Source organism: Chrysochloris asiatica, unplaced genomic scaffold (assembly GCF_000296735.1).
Source record: "Chrysochloris asiatica unplaced genomic scaffold, ChrAsi1.0 scaffold00279, whole genome shotgun sequence".
Taxonomy (NCBI): domain Eukaryota; kingdom Metazoa; phylum Chordata; class Mammalia; order Afrosoricida; family Chrysochloridae; genus Chrysochloris; species Chrysochloris asiatica.
In genome coordinates, this window is record NW_006408797.1 from 1,810,497 (window position 1) to 1,826,811 (window position 16,315).

The window sequence follows — 16,315 nt, forward strand, 5'->3', positions numbered from 1 at the left end:
GGGGACCAGGCAGGGCCTTTCGTTTGGGGGCTAAACCACCTAGTCAGCTCCCAGAGGGCAGGACAAAATATCCCACACCCATGTCAGGATAGCCAAGGACAATCAGCAAGCACAGGGAAAAGTAGAATTAGATTTTCTAACAGTTAGTCAAATTAGATTTAGGTGACAGCCCTGAATGTAGTTGCAAACACACCAAAAGGAGCTAAAAGACTAGCTTCATTCCTAACATCAATGGTCAAAGAGCAATGGGTTGACTATTTCATTAATAGTAATTTCAAGTGGATAAAAGCAGAATAGTTTGAATAGAGAACATACGTATTTACATATTGCTGCATGCCGTGGAGTTGGTTCTAACTCATAGCCACTCTATATAGGATTTCTGAGACTATGTATCTTTACAGTGGTGACCTTATGGTTAACAGTCCAGTGCTTATCTTACAAGGCCACCAGAGCTCCTTGTTTACATATATAGATGATGACCATATTGCAAAAGAAAAAAGAAATGAGACAGAAAGGAAAGATTAAAAATATACACCAAAAGGGCAACAGTGAGATTAAATGTATCATTTATAACAATACACATGAATGTGAAATTCTTAATACTGAATCAAAAATAATATTCAAGTGGATACTGAAAATTATAGACTATCAAAACACAATGATTTAGTAAGGTTAAAAGTGGAATTACAGCAAAAGATCTATGAGTTGAACAAAGACCCACACAGAACAGGGAATCAAATAGAATCCAAGAATTAAACGAGGCCCATTATGTAGTTTTATACGACAAACACTGGACTGACAACCACAAGGTCCACAATTTGAGCCCGCCAGTCTCTCCTCGGGAGAAAGATTAGTATTTCTGCTCCCTCTAATATTTAATGCCTATGAGACCTTATATACAGGGCTTCTAGGAGTTAGAATCTATTTAACAACATTAAGTAACTTTGCTTTAATAAAGGGTACAATACACTACCCCAGTCTAGTAAAAATATGCTACCAAACTATGTTATCTAAACACAATTATACAAAAGGGAAAAATGGAAATAAACTAGCATCTCTCCTGATACTAATCAATAGGATTTTATAACAGATAAATTATTAAATATACCCCTCTCCCCATGATGACAGAAACTCCACAGTTGCTACCACCTCCTTCCCCTGGACTTGCTCTGGTGTGGAATCTAAGCTGTCATGTCTTCGGTCACTGTTGGTGGCTGGCAGCAGCCATGCAGAGCCAGTGGGACCCATGGCATCCCAATCTGACCTGTTATCTGGGTCCCTTTAGTTCCGCTTTAGGATCTAAGGTGGGATTTCAGGTGAGTTGGAGAATCTGGGCTGCCCTGACATTTTCTATTGGATTACACTCAGTATCACCTCTGCACTCCCATCCCCTAATTCAGTTACAGAATGCTACTCATTAAAAAGTTTCTCCTAAAGGCCAGTAGACAGTAGATACGTGCCAAAGACAGAAGATCACAAAGCCAGGGACAAACAATGCTTGCCTGGACTTAGGCCTGGGCCTTGGCCACACCACCTCAGGTTCCCAGACAAAGAGAGTCCTCTAGGTGGCAGGCAAAGCGTTTTTTTACTAATAACTAGCTACTTCTTATTTCAGAAAAAGTAAACTGCTAACCATGAGGTCAATGGTTCAAACTCATCAGCTGTTTCTCAGAAAACCTACACAGGATCGCCATGAGTTAGAACTGACTCAATGACACTCAACAACAATAAAGTTGTCTTAGAATAAAGGAAAAATGATTGCAGTCCATTTGATCCTTCGCAGTTTGACAGATCAAGTAGTTCATGTATTCGGTTTTCCTTTTGCCCTTCTATGAAACACAGAACAAAATCCTCCTTAAAGCAACTATTTTAAAATTGAACATGTTGTTTTATTGTTTCATATGTCCAGATAGCCTCTTGCTTTTGCAAAGCATTGAATTTTCACTTATTATGTCTTTGGGTGTCAACTAGCTCTAACTCTTTTTATGAAGAGGAAATGTATCAGTGACGAACTCCCAAATAAGAGTGGATACTAGGCTAAGTCCAATGATCTCACCTGGGCAGGCTTCCATCACATCTGGCTCAGAGTCAGGGAGCGCCCCTTCCCTCACTGCCCCTGTGTGTCTAGTGTGCATAGCCTGATGCCCTTGCTGTTGAAACTTGTGCCTCCTCCAGTTTGCTTTATAAGCAGACAGAGAGAGAAACTACTAGAAACCTGAACACTAATCCCTCCTCCAGGTTAGAGACTGGAGCAGAGGCAATTTCCCCCACTTGCAGGAAAGTAGAGCAGGGAGGGAACCACCTTGCCTAAGAGAGGGATTTTCCCTCTCCCTTTCCTCTTCCTTCTCCTTTTTTTCTTCCTCCTCCTCTTCTTCTTCCTCATCTTCTTTCTTCTCTTTCATCTAGTTTTCCTCCTCCTCCTCAGCATCCTTCTCCTCTTCTTTGCAACCTGCTTTTCTTGCCTTCCGTCTTCCTCCTCTTGATCACCTTTTGTCTCCTTTTCTTCCCCACCCTCCTCCTTCTCTTCATACCCTTTATTGATGTTTTACTTATCACCCTTCTAGAAACTCCTGCACATATCACAAATGTGGAGACACTCAGAGGATTGTGTAATGCGCCCTCTGAGATCACACAGCCGGGAAGCAGTTGATCTTGCTTTAAGCTCAGGTTTCCATGCCGTAAAAGACCAATTCTTTTTTTTCCCTATTATTTTGCCTAGAAGGGAGTCCTGGTAGTGCTGTTAGATAAGCACTGGACTGCTAACTACAAGGTGGACAATTGAAACCCACCAGCCACTCCACTGGAGAAAGTTGAGGCTATCTGCTCCTGTAAAGACTGACAGTCTCCGAAACCCTCTACAGGGTCACTGTGAGTCACAGTCAGCTCAGTGGCAGTGGGCTGGGTTTTGGTAGCCTGCTGCCTTGCTAAGAGTCACAATTGATTTGACTGCAATGGATTGTTTTGTTTTTATCATATTGCCTGCATTTGGTAAAATCATTAAAATGAAAATGAATGTGTGCCTTTTACTGATAGTTTTGTACTCTGCTCACTTCCAAAAATAATTCCAAAAGCTTATGATCAAATACAAATACTAGGTCCATGAAACCAAAGGTCATAAACTTCTACCCATGTGTTTAAAAGTGATGGCTTAACCATTGTTCTGTAGCCCTTCATTGTCAAGAAGCTCTACCCCCAAAGGTCATTGAAAGACAAGAGTCAAAAATCAGAGAGCAAAGGGAAGAAAGTCAGCTTCTCTGGAAGTAATAGTAGAAGAAATCTGGAGGGGAGAATTCGCTCTGAGCTTCCTGGCAGCCAGAGCCAAGATGGAAAACTGTGATGTTGTTGAGCACTCTGGGACAAGCAGAGGAAAGAGCAGCCTAGAGGCGAGGCGATTCCTCCCCACTGCACTTTGAGTGGGATCAGTGGAGTTCCCAATACCACCAGCATGTCGGACTTCTCACCATGGAGCAACCATGGCCTGGAAATGGATGCTGCCTGGCCCCAGAGATGAAAAATTCTGAATGTGCTATTGCTTTTCCAAGGGCCCCTGGAGACAGGCATGTCCCCATTCACTTGGTGTTTGGTCTCCAAAATGTGGTTACTCTTAGCTGCTGGAATGAGAGTGTTGAAATAATGTTTGAAGAGAAATGTTCCCAGCAATGCTTGCTGTCCCTTGCCCAGACAGCCTCAGATATACTACAGGGGGCATTGGTTTCCTATAAAGTGTGTAGAGGAAGACTGAAGACTCAGGTCTCAGCTTTGTGGGGAGCCCTACAAAGGATCCTTCTGAGGAGTGAGCTATAGGGCACCTCGGGGCAATGGCAGTGTTGGGACTGGGCCTTTAATTTACAGCAGTAAGGACAGAAAGAGCATGAAAGGTCAACTGAGTGAAGCCAGCTGGAAGAGCTGGAGACAGGACTCTATTCCAGCTGCACAGAACTTTCTGATGGCCACACTTCCTGAGGACTGAAGGGATGGCTAGGGGAGGTGACCAAGGTCATAGGAGCCTGTCTTGTCCCATTCCCCCCTCCCCCCCCCCCTCCAGCCCAGTCTCCATCCACTGCATTCTGAAGGGCTGAAAAGGAGGAGCAGACTTTGGGACTTCAAGAGAGAATAGGGGCTAGAGATTCTAGGGGATCCTGGGGTCAGGGCCAGGCCAGGGCCAGAGTGAGGGAGGGATCTTGAGTTTTCCCTGTCTCCTCACTCCTGCAGAAGGTGGGTTGTGATGGGGTGATCGGCTCCAGCAAGCAGGAGGACAAATGCGGCGTATGTGGAGGAGACAACAGTCACTGCAAAGTGGTCAAGGGAACATTTACGCGCTCGCCCAAGAAACATGGTGAGCCTGCCCTTCCATTTCAATGCCTGAGCACCTACCTGCAGCACCTGTGCGTGGCATGGCCTCTGTTAGCCTACAGGTTCATAACTGCTCTGGGCCAAGGTCTGGGAGGGTGTGTGAAGGGAGACTCCTCAGTCAGGGCAATTAGAACCAGGCTACTTGAGGGACAGGGAGCAAGGAGAATGGGCTTAGGAGTCACAGGGTTAGGGTAAAGGTTAGCCTATAGGGTGCAGGGGCTGGGTTTTAGATGTTTTTATTTGAGAGGCAGGGGCCTGCAGAAAGGTACCTCTTCACCACCCCTTGAGGGCGTCTGGCCTCACCTGTCTGTCCCTTGCTCCCATTATCACCAATCCTGCGCACCCCCTCCTCTCCCCCCAACACTGCTAACTATCAGCAGGATTTCTCTGGGCAAGTCAGTGCAGTCTGCAGCCTCAGGCCAGTAGATCTGTCTTCTCTGGACACAGAATGGGCTTGGGGAAGTTGGGGTTTCTGCAGAGGTAGGCTTTGGGAAAATAGTCCTCTGGTGAGCCTCCCCTGAGTTGGGCCTCCTGCTAGACCATTGTCCTCTTGCTAAGACCACAGAAGCCAACTGAATCCATTTGTGCCTGCACTGATCTTCCTCTAAAGTGGGGAAAAGCAACGTTAATTTAGAGCCTGTAGCATGGAATACCCTTGAAATCAGGTGCTGGGGCCAACCCTCTCCATGGCACCATGCGAGTCCCACATCTTCCTTCTACAGATTAAAGGGCTAAGGCCACAGGGACTGGGTAATCTGTGGAGGGCCTCCCTCTTAGACATGGACCTCTTGGATTCATGCCCACGGGGCTTTCCAGGCATCCACAGGAATCCCATGAGCTGAGGGGTTGTCTAGGATGTGATTCTAAAGCTGGTCAAAAGACGTAAGGGAAGATGCTTTCCTGACTTATTTATAGCACCAACAAAAACACAGTAGCTTCCTGCTGGCCCCTCTGGTTGGTTTCTTCAAACTCCAGAAATACCAGGGCCTTCAGAGAGCCTTCAAGGGGCTGGGTCCTCCTTGCTTTGTCTGCATTCAGGTGGGCCTCTGTACTACTTACCTTTGTATTTCCATACCCAAACAAAGGTGGCTACATCAAGATGTTCGAGATCCCAACAGGAGCCAGACATCTGCTCATCCAGGAGGTGGACACCACCAGCCATCATTTGGGTGAGTCTCGAAGGTCCAGCCCTTCCAACTGACAATTAAACTATCTTTATGCCAGGAAGCTTGGTGTATCCAAGACGTGGCTCTTCCAAGAGTGGGCAGAAAGCCCAGAGGTTAGCCCCACCTCCACCTTCCCCTGACTCAGCCCACTTGGTGGGCCGTTCTGGAGTTAGTGGAGAGGCCATGGGTTGGAATCAGAGGGCTCCCCAACAGTGGCTGTGGAAAGGACACGTGTCCAGGCCATGTCCCCCATCCATAGAACTGATGACTCCCTAGCCCATGAGTTTCAAGCCTTGTCCTCACCATGGGAAAACCCTGCCCATAGGAAGGTAGGCAGCATCTGCAGGTAGCTGGGCCTGGGAAGTCCTTCTTCTGCCACTTCAGTCAGAAGACAGTGAGTCCTGTCAGCTGATGGATTCAGACAGTGTGCAGATATATTGTCAGTTAGTTTAATTTTAAATTCAAGAGATTCCACATAAAATACAAATATCTGACATCTTGAAGACCTGGAGGATCTAACAACTCTGGGTGCGCCTGTCCCCAGGCATAAGCTCACTCAGTCTGCCCTGGGACCCCTCTCAGTGGCCTCACCCATCTGCACACTTCTTCCCTGAAGGCATCCAGCTCTGCCCTCCAAGTTAGCATGAGGCTGATGTTAGCATGGGGACGGACCACTAGTCTCTCCCTCCAGTCTGGGCTCCATCTTGGTCACTGTTGCTGGCAGCTAGATTAGGTTATTATTGTTATTAAGTGCCATCAAGTCAGTTTCGACTCATTGTGACCCTGTATACAATTTCTGAAGCTGTAAATCTTTCTCCTTGAGGTAAGTTAGAGACTAGGTTTGTAGTTGTTAAGTGCCATCGAGTCAGCTCCAACTCATGGCTAGTGTTTCCTGTATAGTGTTTCCAAGGAGCAGCTAGTAGGTTGTTGTTGTTAAGTGCCTTTGAGTTGGTTCTGACTCATAATGACCCCCTATAGGGTTTCCGAGACGTAGCTGGTAGAACTTAACCACTGGTCTTGCCCTTCAAACCAATCTTGCAGTTCAGTACTGGTAGATTGTTGTTGTTGTTAAGTGCCATTGAGTCAGTTCTGAATCATAGCAACCCTGTATAGGGTTTTCAAGGAGCAGCTGGTGAGCTTGAACCTCCGACCTTGTGGTCCAAACTGACCTTGCAGTCCAGTGCATTAACCCACAGTGCTGCTGGCAGGTTAGGGGCTTCCAAATGCCCTCTTCCAACACTCCCACAAATGCCTGAGGGAGTTTTCTCAGTTTTCATTCTCATTTTAAGCAGAAACTTTAATTCACTCACTTAAATACAAAACCAGTACCACTTGCCTTAAGTATAAGGTAAATGTAAGAATCAATTCCTGAGAAAAAGACACTTCTGTCCAAATATTGTTTTTTGACTCAAGGTAGAAAATGGTAGAGTTAAAGATCCGCTGGCACCAAGCCCAGACTTTCTCTGTGATGTGGAAAGAGCATCCCCGGAGACAAGTGAAGGGGATGGCTTTTGTACTCTGTGATCCATGATTTCCATGCTGGGTTTGTACCCCTGAGAATCATTCTGACTTCCACCAGGAGCCTGAATTCCATGCTTTGGGAAAAGGTAGTTGGTGGTACTGGGGCAGTGGACCTGACCCGTCAGGTTTCTGGACACTCCTATGGATGTTCACCAGACATTCTGTGTGGCTCTCTTGATCTGGCCAGGCCTCTCCAATAGAAGTAAGGCTGGAGCCTGAGTGGAGCCACATCAACTGAAGTGGTGGAGAGACCCAGCCTTTTCAGCTGGAACATCCTCACCACCATGGCAGGAAGCCCCCTAGCCTGCATGCAAGTTTCTTAGCAATCTGTGCCCTAGTACCTAACACATGCTGCACACCCCATGGAGAGGCCTCACTGCCAACCTGCCCAGGATGGCTGCTTCAGAGGGAGAGCATCAGTCTGTACATGCCCATGAGTGCCCTTATATAGGCCTATACATCTGCTGAGCTGGGCAGCCAGTGCCTGGCGGGGGCAGATTCCAGAAAGGGCACTGGCTGCCCCAAAGGACACAAATTCAGGGAGCTCTATGTCCTGTAGAGCACAGAGGATGGGACAAGGTTCTAGAAGCTATTTGGACTGTCAGTGATATGACCAGATCCCTGGCAGACAGAAGCCCGGAGAGGTGAGGGCCTCTGTTCAGAAGCCTCTGTCTGGGTCTCTGTGTGCCTGCAGGTTCCTACCTATTCTGGCCACAGGTCTCAGAAGGTGTGTGGAGGGAGGTTCTTAGGTGGACAGGGAGCAGGAGAATGGAACTGCAAGTCAAGCTAGAAAATACTGGGCTATAACAGCATTTAAAGGTTAGGTCTTAGAAGGCTTTAAGATTGAGAATTCCTCTTGCCTGTCTAAACCTGCCAGACCTCCTAACAGAAGCCTGAATCCTGCCCTTGGGTCACCATGGGGTGGGCTCCTTTTGCCTTCTCAGCTGTCAAGAACCTGGAGACGGGCAAGTTCATTTTAAATGAAGAGAATGATGTGGCTCCTAACTCCAAGTCCTTCATTGCCATGGGTGTGGAGTGGGAATACCGTGACGAAGACGGACGGGAGACCCTACAGACCATAGGCCCCCTCCACGGCACCATTACTGTCCTGGTGAGCTCCTATTCATGCCTGTCTCCCATCCCCCAGAGGCACAGACCTACCTAGGCAGGAGTGCAGGTGGCTGCTGGGACAGGGTGGGCTCTGAGGGACCGTCCTTCTGGCACACTTCAGGCCATGATCTGAGTGACCCCTCTGGCCTGCCCTTTGGACCAAGATCTCCAGCTCCATGTCAGAGCAAGGAACAGATATGGGGCCTTAGTCAGGGATCTCAGCTCTGCTGCTGACTCCTGGGGACCTTGGACAAACTCTGACCCTAAGGGTTTTAATCCCCCTTGTTGTTGTGAAGTACTGTCGTGTCAGTTCCAACTCATAGCGACCCTGTAAAGGGTTTCCAAGGAACAGCTGGTGAATTTGAACCACTAACCTTGCCGTTCAAAGTGAACTTACAGTCCATTGCATTATCCCACAGCACCATACCAGGACTCCTTGACACTGTTTGTTACACTCATTTATATTTGTTATCACGTGCAAACCCTGCAACACCAGGAAACAGACAAGTGGGGCTCAGGAAGGGAGACAACTAGCTTAGGTCCTAATTGGGTTCACCCCCAAACAGGACTGTACCTCAGGTTTCTGAGTCTAAGAGATGTTAGTATGGGGCTGTGGAAATACTCTTGATTATAGGCAGTTAAGAGTGGCTGGATCAGCTAATCACTTTGTAAAAATTAACGTTCATTGCCTAAGTAATATATTTTATTTGTTTTAAAATATAAATTAATTAAAACACCACAGATAAGGCTAAAGTCCCCTTTAATGTCCATACTCCCTATGGTGAGTCACTGTGATTGGGTTTCGTAGCACCTAGACATCCAAACTGCATACATGAGCAGACAACTCTAGAACAGGTGTGACCCAGGGCCAGGCGTGCTTCCTCATCTGCAACCACCTCTCTGGCTCCCAAAGAGGCCCTCTGTGAGTGTACAAGCCATACTAACAATACTCTCGAGCTCTGTCTGGATGGCCCAGTGGGTGCCTGTGCCTCAGCTCAGAGCCCTGAGTCAGATAGGCAGACAGGAAGGCTGCCTGTGGAGCCCCCTTTGCCTACTGACAGGTGACAAAACTGCTTGTCCTTCACCAACAGGGGTCATTAGGAAGCTCGGGAGAGTGGAGACATGTTGAGGGAGATACCACCTGCTCACTTGGGAGGGTGACCTTGGTCTCTGACTCAGCTCTAAAGTGGCCACCAAAGTAGGGCAAAGAATGGAGTCAACACTCACACCGTCTTGGGGTGGGCTCAGGTTACCCCTCAGGGAGACACCCGGATCTCACTGACCTACAAATACATGATCCATGAGGACTCCCTCAACGTCGACGACAACAATGTCCTGGAAGAGGACTCCATGAACTATGAGTGGGCTCTGAAGAAGTGGTCCCCCTGCTCCAAACCCTGTGGTGGAGGTGAGAGCTCTTAGCATTGGGGTCCCTAGGCCATGGGGCCTCAGAGTGACCAAAAGGAGGTGGGGTTGTGCCTTTAGTAGCACCGAGCAGGGCTGTGGTGGCATGATGCAAGGACAGAGTAGCGAGCAGCCTGATTGGGTCCTGAGAGGCCACAGGGCTAGCAGTCAAGGAGCCTCCTGAGCAGATAGAAGCTTCTACTGACTGCAGCCAAGGCCGGAGACTCTGTGCCTGTGCAGGAGGTGGAAAGACCCCCAGCCTGTGTGGACAAGGCCTGGGAGAAGCCAAGAAGGGCACGTGTCAAAGCATCATGCCAAAGGTTGAAAGAAGGGCATAGGGTCACTGAGGAGGTCAACATGCTGGGTCCTGCACAGTATGGGGGTGGGGAAAGGGCTGGGTGGTGGGAGTCCTCATGACACCAGGCAGTGGGGAAGCAGGGGAACTGCAAACCTCAGGCCATTCTGGGAACAGATGGTGGGACCAATGCTAGAGAGTCCTTTCCTCTGCTCATTCAGAAACCCTCCTTGGCATTCTTGGGACAGGACTGGCACCCAGGGGCCCTACCTGCTCTGAACCTCAAAGAATTTATGACTGGGTGAACACACAGATGGACAGGAAGTTCTGAGTTGTCAGTGAGACCCTGGTTCCTGGGGTTGATGAAAGAAAGGTGGGAGGAGACGGCTGAGCATGGAAAGTGAGGGCCGGGCTGCTGCTTATAATCTGTGTCAACTAAGGCATTCTCAACTAAGGCATTCTCAACATTTGAGGAGGGATAAACCTTTGTTGTGGGGCCTGTCCTATGCAGGGATTATATTTAACACCATCCATACCCTGTACCCACTAGATGCCAGTAATACAACCAACTACTGTGGCAACCAAAAATGCCCCAGATATTGTCAAATGGCCTTTGGAGGGACAAACCACCGTCGGTGGAGAATCAGCACTTTAGACTATGGGGAAAGGTGCTGTGTGGGCCTTGTTCCCCAGTGTTCACACAGCTCCTGCTCCACTAAGACCATCTATCCATATTAATTTAAGATGCACTAGCTAACCAAGATCTATGAGAGGATATGGAGCCTCGTGGGCTGTGCAGGAAATCAGTGAAGGGGAAGAAGTTAGTTCCTTCCATACTCACACTCCAGCTCTTAGCTTCAGGCAGAGGCAACTCATACTCAACCGGCCCTTTGTGTAACCTTCAAGAAGGGAGGGAATCAGCAGATCTAGGGAGCAAGGGAACTCTCTGCGTCCAGAGCAGGGGTCTCGCTGCCTGGTCTAGCTCCCATACTCTCTGTCTTCAGGATCACAATTCACCAAGTATGGTTGCCGCAGGAAGCTAGATCACAAGATGGTTCACCGAAGCTTCTGTGATGCTGTGGAGAAACCCAAAGCTATTCGCCGCGCTTGCAACCCAGAAGAGTGCTCCCAACCCATGTGAGTGCTGAGTCTCCCCTACCTGCCTGGGTCCCAGAGGGCTCTGCCTGGGGTAGAGCCAAAGGGCTCTTGTGAAGGGAGATGAAAGGCTCTAAGATGGGCACCCTGAGGCATTTGAGGGGCTCGTTTCTCACATATCATGCTTCACAGTCAAACTTGTTTTAAGAAGTGTCGCAGTTCAGCCTTGCTACCCAACAAGCAGTGATGTGCATATTAGAAATGACAACCAACTGATGGGATTGCTCAGTGTGGAACCTGAGCCTCAGAGGGGATCAGGAGGACTTGCTCACCATCCTGTGCTGGATGGTGTTTCCTAAGCAGTTCATGAGGCAACTGTGGCCTGGATCTTCAGCCCTTTGCTTAGCAGTCAGGACTGCATTTCTGGGTCCAGTTTCCTTTCACAACACTGAGCAGGGAAGAGGGTTGATAAATAGGCAGGTGAGGCTCTGGGGGCTGGGAAGCTGAGGGCATCCACATTCAGTCCAGAAGGGTCCGTGACGTCAGCAGAAGATGAACCCAGAGGACAGGGCTTGCAGGAAGCGTTCCTCACTAGGGTTTCCTAGGGTGGACCTCCAGATTCATAATCCACAGGTCCTGGGACAACTGAGTCTTAGTCTCCCCTCTGTGTAGGGGTGCAGTGTACTCCACACCTTGTGAGAACTAGGAAAGGTGAGCAAATCACCTTCTCTCTGTGGCTCTGGAGTGTGACCTGGCTGACCCTGACTGAGTTGCTCTGCCCTGACAGATGGGTGACAGGCGAGTGGGAGCCATGTAGCCAGAGCTGTGGGCGGATGGGCATGCAATCCCGCTCCGTGCGTTGCATCCAACCTCTGCACGACAACACCAACCGCTCTGTGCACACCAAGCACTGCAATGATGCCAGACCTGAGGGCCGCCGGGCCTGCAACCGTGAGCTCTGCCCTGGCCGCTGGCGGGCTGGACCCTGGTCCCAGGTAAGCAGGCCCCAAATCCTTGGTTCCTGAACCCCCAAAAGAGCTCGGGTGGGCCCGGGGTGGTCAGGATGGTCATTTTGGCACAGAGCCTGGACAGAGCTGCTGTCTGGGGCCACATCTCCATGCTTTCAGGGTACCAGAGGGTGGTCAGTGCCATGTTGAGAAGCCAGGTGGAATGGGCTCTTAGTTCTAGTCGATACTGTGTTCACTACACAGGGCACCTCAGGAAACTGAGGGCAGCCTGGGCTCCAAGGCATGATGGAATTCTCAGGGCCAATGTGTGCTGGGGCAGGCCTGAGGTCTTCAACTCAGAGGCTGGAAGTGCAGTCCAGAAGGTCACCCCCAGCTTACAAGAGCAGAGATGAGCAAGGGAGTACCTAGACTGAGGCTGGACAGAATAGTGAGGCCAGATTGAGGGGCTGAAGGGACAGTAATAGGGTCATAGGCTGAGCAACAGCCAAGTCCAGGTCAAAGTTAGAATTGATATTGGCTTAACATCCAGCTCACAGACCTGGTATGTTGGAGCCCCCTAAGTCTGCCCTCTGACTCATAATTCACTAGAGGGACACATAGAACTCGTAAGTTGTTATAGTCTGTAGTTGTCATCGAGTCAGTTCATGGAGAGTGTATCAGGGAAGAATTGTGCTCCATTGATTTTTCAAAAGTAAACATCTAGGCCTTTCCTCTGAGCTACAGCCTTTTAATTAACAGCTGAGTGCATTAACTACACCACCTAGGGACCCTGCTTTCCTCACAGTTACAGTTTTTATTATACCAAAAGGATACGGAGTGGATATAGTAAAGGGAAAAGTCACATGGGACAAAATTCAGAGGAAACTAGGTGCAAGTTTCCAAGTGCCCCCTCCCAGTGGAGTCACAGGGACATGCTTAATTCCTCCAGCAGTGACACATGGCAGCACATGCAAAGTGTAGGCAACCAGGGAAGCTCACCTGGACATCTAAGACTTGTTAAGGGTCACATAGGCATATAGCACCTGCTTGACTAACCGCAGCTGCAGAGAACCCCAGAAAGAAAGCAGGTGTTCACCATCAATGCCATTGTTAGTATATGCTATCCAGACAAACTGGTCCAGCGGGTTCAAGGCCTCAGGCATGCAAAATCACATCTCACAGAATCTAGTATTCCAAGAATTCATTTCCTGGAAGGTAGCCAAGAGCTAGTTCTGTAAACAGGTCTTTCTTGGGAAGGTGCAAGGTTTGAGTAACCCAGAGCTTTCTGAATTAATTGAGAGTTTTTCTGAATGAAACCTCACCTGCACATAAAAGAAGAACTTGAGTCAGGGCTGGACCAAACTATGAGCCATGCTTGGACTCTAGCTCTGGCTGCTCCTTGAACCCTCCATCATGTGGTAAGACAGAGAAAGTTCCAGGGACTGGGGACAGTGAAAGCACAGTTGGTAGAGCTTTATGTTTGGTCGTAGGTTTGGTCAGAGTTCTTCTGGTGGCCACTGTGACAAAGAGCCTAGAAGCGCCAGGCCTTGTGCCAGGCACCATGTATTTACTCTCTAACCTCACAATAACTCAGAGAAAGAGCATGAGTGTTCCCTCTTAAGAGCCCAGGAGGTTAAGGAAACTGCCCAGGTTTAAGATTAGGCAGGGCAGGCCTCCCATCAGCTGTTCTTCATCACTTCCACATGGCCTGGTCCAGCTTTTCCAGGCTGGCAACCTCACATAGGGATAACTCTTAATTGGTTACCTCTCCCCACCCACAGTGCTCAGTGACCTGCGGGAATGGCACCCAGGAGAGGCCAGTCCTCTGTCGAACCTTAGATGACAACTTTGGCAACTGCCAAGAAGAGCGGCCAGAGACAGCTCGAATCTGTAGGCTTGGCCCTTGTCCGCGTAAGTGTTCTGCTGCCTTGGGCCCCAGATACACAGCTGACTCATGGGAAAGAGAGGTTGATTTAGGCACCTACAACTCTTCTATTCAACTGGAAGAACTGGGCATCTGTGAACTTGAAGGAGAATCCAGACACCCTGGGGTCAGGGCTGGGTCCTTTGGTGGGTGGAGCTCAGAAGGATAGCACCAGACTGCTAGCCACGTGGTTGGCAGTTCAAAACTACCAGCGGCTTCTTGGAAACCCCACACAGGGTCGCTATGAGTCAGAACTGACTTGATGGCACTTAACATCAACAACAAGCAGAAAGAATGGATATTTCCATGCATAATCTTGGGACCAGTGAAGGCAATGGAGATGGCCCTGCTCAGCTTGGTACCTGCTGTCAGTTTAGAGACAGGCTCAGACTCAAAGTGCAAGCACAGTAGTACTAAACTGAAGGACAGACCGACCCTGAGTACAGATGCCTGCCTATAGCTGCATCACCTCCTTTGGTCCCTGCAGCAGCTCAAGACGTTACACAGAGTAAAAGAAGCTGTTGGTGAGGATGCGATCAGATCTCTCTCCTACAGCTGAAAGCCAAAGGGTAGATCTAGGATTTACACCAACCTGCTTGGACCCAGAGTTCTCACAGTCTCCAACCATGCTGCTCTACCCTGGTGTCCCTGATGGACAGTCAGGGTGTTGCTTAGAGATGGGGTCACTGGGTAGAGAGTGTGGAGAGCAGGGTAGCTGAGAAAGGCATATGGGGCAGTGAGAGACCTGGGGTTCAGCTACACTAGACGTTGAGAGGTAGAAGGCTGGAGATGACTGTGAGGAAGGACCTGGATGCCACTCAGGAGGTGGGTACCATCCCAGGGCTCTGGGAGATGTGGGGCAGCTCAGCCTGAGTGGGGAGGACCGGCATTCTGCGCCAGCTGCTGCAACCTTGTTCTCTTCCCTCCAGGAAACATCTCTGACCCTTCCAAGAAAAACTACGTGGTTCAGTGGCTGTCCCGCCCGGATCCTGATGCACCCATTGCCAAGACCTCGTCAAGTAACCGGCCCGTTTATAACTCTGCCTCTGCCCTCCTACCACGCATGCCCTACACCCTATGGAGCTTGCCTTGGGCTACTGTTCTCTCTTTCTATGGAAAACTCCCCTGACTTTTCCTGAGTTCTTTCTCGGGTGAATCTGTTTCCTCCCGAGCCTCAGTGCTCGGCTATCTCCTTGGGAGCTTGTGCCTAGTGGCAGGGCTGGCTCCCACAGGGCAGGCTCCTGGTCGAGGCCGGGCCTAGGGACACTGGCTTCTCATGAGGTTCTGGGACCTGGGCAGGGATGGCTTGTAAAGGGGCAAAGATCCGTCATGGTGCTGGAGGTGCCCAAGGCACGAGTGCGAATGTTACCCTTTCGCTATGGTGACCGCCTTGTGGGACTACATCCCTTCAGGCTGAAGCTGCATTTCACAACGGGAAGCTGCCCTCTCCCCTTACAAAAGCCAACCTATCAAGGCAAGGCCAAAGGGAATCTCGGGGCATGCAGTTGTGCATTGACTTGCCAGGTGACCCCATCCCGGATTTCTGGCAGTGTGTTGGGGGCTTCCCTGTGCTGCCACTGCTGTTGCTGCTGCTGCTGACTCAATGCTGTGTTTCTTTCTGACTCGTGAAACTGTGGCCTGCTTCTGTCTGGCCTTTGTGTCCACTTACACAGCCCCTTGGCTGCGGCTCCCTGTCCTTTCAGGGGTTTGCATCAAATGGAGGAGGCAGGGGGACCTGTGCCTCCAGTGGGACATCGGGGACATGCCACCACTTCCACTCTCTGTCCATTAGCCCAATGGCCTTTCCTCATCATGCGCACATTGATCCCATCCATAGGGTTTCAAGAGCGAGTGAGAGCTTGTCTCATCTGGATGTGGCTCACCTTCCAGTGTGAACAACTACAGAATTACCTCAATTTTTATTGCTTTTTTGCTTAGAAAAACTATGTAGAAAATGCCTTAAAGTTGAAAGGTAACAAGATTGAGCGCTCGCTCCAGAGTCAGAGGAGGGACTTGGAGTGAGCAAGACATGATTTGGGTAGGAGGGAGGCAGCAAAGGTTTGGGGAACGGTCCAGTGTATCCGCCTTTTAGGACAAAGTTTCCAAGTCCACACAGCCTTTGTCATTCCACTGAGTGGGCTGGGCCGAGACTTAGACTCCCTCACTAAGCCCATCTCTGAGAAAGCTCTGGGTGTCCCAGGGCTAGTCGGCGCTGACTGTTTTGTGGAGCTTCCAAGGTTCCAATGGCGCTGCCTTATGTGGGGAGGGTGACTCGCCTGGGCCCTTAGCTGTAACCAATGTAGCACTTCTGACCTGTCATTCCTTCAGTCGCCACAGGCCTCCTTCCCCCCAGCAGCCTCCTATCAGTAAATATGTCATCCCTGCTGGACCTCTTGCTGCACCAGCCTGATCATCCCCTTACCATCCTCCCTAACCCACCCCACCCCCACACGGCACTAATTACTGTTATGTAAATACTCGGTGTGTAACTGCATACTAA

At 49.6% G+C, this 16,315-nt stretch overlaps 1 protein-coding gene across 1 annotated transcript in view; it reads left to right on the forward strand.

The window, feature by feature from the left end:
* The window catches only part of ADAMTS2 (ADAM metallopeptidase with thrombospondin type 1 motif, 2), a 363,960-nt gene that overhangs the window by 311,070 nt on the left and 36,575 nt on the right, over positions 1–16,315 (forward strand). The window contains exons 14-21 of the mRNA XM_006874455.1: positions 4,213–4,336; positions 5,439–5,522; positions 7,985–8,151; positions 9,399–9,558; positions 10,854–10,986; positions 11,732–11,939; positions 13,673–13,802; positions 14,745–14,834. Of these exons, the coding sequence (XP_006874517.1) occupies positions 4,213–4,336; positions 5,439–5,522; positions 7,985–8,151; positions 9,399–9,558; positions 10,854–10,986; positions 11,732–11,939; positions 13,673–13,802; positions 14,745–14,834 (1,096 nt within the window). The remainder of the gene's footprint in view (positions 1–4,212; positions 4,337–5,438; positions 5,523–7,984; positions 8,152–9,398; positions 9,559–10,853; positions 10,987–11,731; positions 11,940–13,672; positions 13,803–14,744; positions 14,835–16,315) is intronic.